The following is a 3,825-nucleotide window of genomic DNA, read 5'->3' as shown; positions in this document are numbered from 1 at the left end:
ACGGGGATACAACCCTTTCTCGTCCTTCTTGAAACCAGACATATTAGCAGGACTTCAAGATTGACAAAAACGAAGAAAGTTGAAAAATCAGTCCTTTGAAGCTAAAAAGAGAGAGAAAAGAAAAAGACTGAAGATCTTTACGTTAGCTATGGGGACAAAGGGTTCTTGCTTGTTACATGAGAAAGCAGAGGTGGATTAGAAGTGGATGTGAATTCCAATGGCGATCACTAAGATTGTGAGTATGCAGAAGTATATAACAGCGTGGACCAATATCGCGATCCCACTTGTGCTCATGTTCCCGAACTCCACTACTCTTGTCCTTGCTGGGAGCTGAAACAGAAGTCCCGGAGACAGTAGGATGAACAGAGCCACTGCCGTGATCACCGGCCCCCAATCTGCACTCATATCTTCTGCACTGCACCGTTTTTCGTGTTTTCAGATCGAATTTTCCCTCTGATTTGTCTCTGCCTGAGCTTTGTTCCTTGCAGATGGAGATAAGAGATTTGTGAAAAATGGAGAAGCTTGTAGTTGTTATGTAGGTGCTTTTGATGTTGGGTTTCTTGGTGGCTAAGGAGGTGGTTGATGCTAAGCTTGGTGACGACTATGAGGAAAGGTATTGAATTCCGAAGTGGGTTTGCTTTTTTAGAGCTCCTTTTTTTTTCTTAAGTTTCGAACTTTGCCTCTCCAAAATAGTTTCAATCAAATGCTTCTTTTTGGTTTCTATTCCACATTGCTTTACAGATCCATCAAGGTGTGTGCTCTGCTTCTTTTTGTTAAAGAATTGGTAAAAGTAGATGAATGCATAAAGATGATATTATCAGTTGTTTTCATGGGTCTACTTGAGATTTCTTTGTAGTTTGCTTTACCCTTTTGTCTGCCACAGGAAACTTCAGGCTGATATTGGTTTTAGACTGATATTGGATTCTTGGTTGCATTGTATAGAACTATAATTGACTGTAGAGAACTGAAGAGGATGAGTTCAGTACAGATCGGCTATCGGTATTTGCTGTGAGTATATGCTCTATGACTTCCCTTGTTTTCTCGTATAACTGCTGTGATGATCGCTCGGTCTTATAATAATATCTTCGCCTTGTTTTGTTCTGTACCGAGCTCTCGAATAAGGTATGATGATCTACTTCTTCTTCTTGGTGTTTCGGCTGTTCTCTCTCTCTCTGAATTCTTGTCAAAGTTGCAACCTTTATCTTGTACCACCATTGCAATGTCGGTTTTGAGACAAGGGCTGGTTATTATGGTAAGCCCTTGCGGTCTTGGAGACTTTTTCTCATCCCTTTTTCTACTGCAGTCAGAAAACATAATCCATAATTAGAGTATCATACACAATGACTACATATATATACATCTATATATATGTATGTATGTATATGTTTGATAGGTGAAAACAGCAGAGACGCATTTGCTTGGAATGTGAACTGGAGGTCTGTTGCAGGGGTGTGAAAATGGCATCATTTTTACGGCGGTGAAACTCACGCCCCTAACGTGGCGCGTGTGATTTCCATTTCATGGCATGCTCACTCTGGGCCGCTTACGGAAGCCCATCAATCCAATTATAAAAATAGTTACAACAACAATGATAACAATAAATACCACTTACAATCATTTTTCAGAAAATAAAAAAATGTTTTTTTTTTGTATATTTCACAAAATTTCTTCTATTTGGCAATGATGATGATTCCATATTGAGGCGTAAATGGTGGAGAGAAATGTGGCAGGAATTGCTGAATTTGTATTTATATATTATTATATCGATATTATAAAAATTATATATATAAAATATTTATAAAAAAAAGAAGAATAATTGGATAGACAACACAAGCACCGTAAATGGATAGATATTCTTTGATTGAGATTGGACTGCCAAATCGCACCTATTTGATTGAAAACATCGAAAGGTCATGAAGAACAATTTCATAATTGTCGCTTTATGAATTTATTTATATTTGACATTACTATCCATTTGGATATGATATATGGTCGAATAACCAAAAAAAAAGTCATAAACAATATCGAATTCGAACAATGCCTTTAAATTAAATCATTAAAAACGTGAAAACAATATGTTACAAATTATCGTGGTTCCCAAAGAACAGTGGATTTTAAACTGAATTTTAAATAATTTTTTCATGCGCTGAAAATATTTTTATTTTATTTTTTGTTCAATGCAAAATTAAATTATGGGATTTATGCCATTGCCTAATAAGACTCTCACCTTTTTTTTTGTTTTTTTGTTTTCTTGTTTTCTTGTTTCTTTTTTTTTTTGCCAAGTGGCCAAAATTGCACAAATGGCTTACCATCTAATGCATGATTTAACTAGTCTAAGTCATATATTATTTTCATTATTACTAAAAAGACATCAGCACAGATAACAGAAGATATTGATATATATATATATATATATAACCAATTTTATTTGAATTGTAATTTTTTTTATTTAGCGTATAAACTTTGTTCATTGCTTTTATTTTCAAATATAACTGGTGTTCATTTTTTGAATTTATATATACACGCACACACACATATTAATGATCGAACAAAAAAAATATTTGATATGAAAATATTTAATATCTTTTTATTCGAGATTTTAAAACATTGACTACAGTTTAAAATAAAGAATTATGAGATATATTTTATACAAATATAAAATCAAAATCAATTGGAACCCGATATATCCATCCATGATCACGAATGATCAAATATCAAACAGAAGAACATGCCGAAGATGATTCCATTCATGCCGTTTTATGAACCCTTGCATACATAAAGAGATGTAATGATGTTGTCCAACCAAATAAATAATGGAACTCAAAACTCGTTAATTCATTCGATGGGCACGTGTCGAGATGTCACGTCTCCACTTGGCAACCCAAGTTTCTTTCGTGAGAAGACGTTGACTTTGACTACTGCTGCTGCTGGGTACCATTTTGCTTGCGACAAAAGGATGTTCTTGGTGAAGCAATTGATAAATGCATATACACACATTATATAAAGTAATCATGTATATATTATACATATATTATATATAACAAATGAAAAAAAATATATATGTATAAAAAGATAATATATAATAAATGGATAGATAATTATATGGTTCAGACGATTCGGGGTTCGCCGAGAAGCCTACGAGAGTGAGGAATGGGCATCTGTCTGCTGTTATGAACAAAAGCAAAACGAGATGGCAACCAAAGTCGAACACTTTTGTTTTTACTTTAGACCAACCAAGCCTCTGTGTTAATCTGCGTTTTCTTTTTGGATTTTTGCTGGCCCATAGAGATCGAAAGGCGTAACCTTTCGTCTTTATTCATTTCCGTTTTGCATCGGGATCTTGCGGGTTTTGTCGGATTTCTATATTTCTTTTACAAAAAAACTTTGAAAAACTTGGACAAGTCGAGGGCTTTTTTCAGGTCACCACCACCACCCTTCTTGATTCAGGGAGTTAATCTCACTCTCGACCATCAACCCCACCAATTCATGGATCCCAAGAACTCAAATCGACAAAAAGTACCAAATTTCTTGAACCCACCACCGCCTCGGCAGCAAAATCAGAGCATGGGGGATATAAACAACGACGACGAGAACAAACGTGCTGGAGTTAAGGATCTCCAGACTGTGGTCGCGGACAAAGAGGCGAGCAAGAAACAGCAGCAGCAGTTGTTGGGTCCGAAGAGGAGCTCGAACAAAGACAGGCACACTAAAGTCGAAGGCAGAGGTCGTAGAATCAGGATGCCGGCGCTCTGTGCGGCGAGGATTTTCCAGTTGACCAGAGAATTGGGTCACAAATCCGACGGCGAGACCATCCAGTGGCTGGGT

The 3,825-nt window shown here is 36.3% G+C and overlaps 2 protein-coding genes across 3 annotated transcripts; one reads left to right on the top strand and one right to left on the bottom strand.

The window, feature by feature from the left end:
• Positions 1–5: 5 nt before the first annotated feature.
• Positions 6–1,114, bottom strand: LOC109116336. Its single transcript, XM_019201544.1, has one exon. The coding sequence runs from the start codon at positions 403–405 to the stop codon at positions 196–198; it is 210 nt and encodes a 69-aa protein (XP_019057089.1). The 5' UTR covers positions 406–1,114; the 3' UTR covers positions 6–195.
• On the top strand, positions 522–1,741 carry LOC104805323. Of its 2 annotated transcripts, none has more exons than XM_010529858.2 (4): positions 522–613; positions 943–1,008; positions 1,111–1,252; positions 1,448–1,741. In XM_010529858.2, the coding sequence occupies exons 1-4, from the start codon at positions 549–551 to the stop codon at positions 1,508–1,510; spliced, it is 336 nt and encodes a 111-aa protein (XP_010528160.1). In that variant the 5' UTR covers positions 522–548; the 3' UTR covers positions 1,511–1,741. The 2 variants fall into 2 exon arrangements, with proteins under 2 accessions (XP_010528160.1, XP_010528161.1); XM_010529859.2 differs by having other exon boundaries at positions 1,394–1,741.
• Positions 1,742–3,825: the final 2,084 nt, after the last annotated feature.

This window comes from Tarenaya hassleriana, unplaced genomic scaffold (genome assembly GCF_000463585.1).
Source record: "Tarenaya hassleriana unplaced genomic scaffold, ASM46358v1 Cleome11, whole genome shotgun sequence".
NCBI lineage: Eukaryota > Viridiplantae > Streptophyta > Magnoliopsida > Brassicales > Cleomaceae > Tarenaya > Tarenaya hassleriana.
Note: the sequence above shows the minus strand (reverse complement) of the source record. Positions and strands in the feature narration are given on the sequence as shown.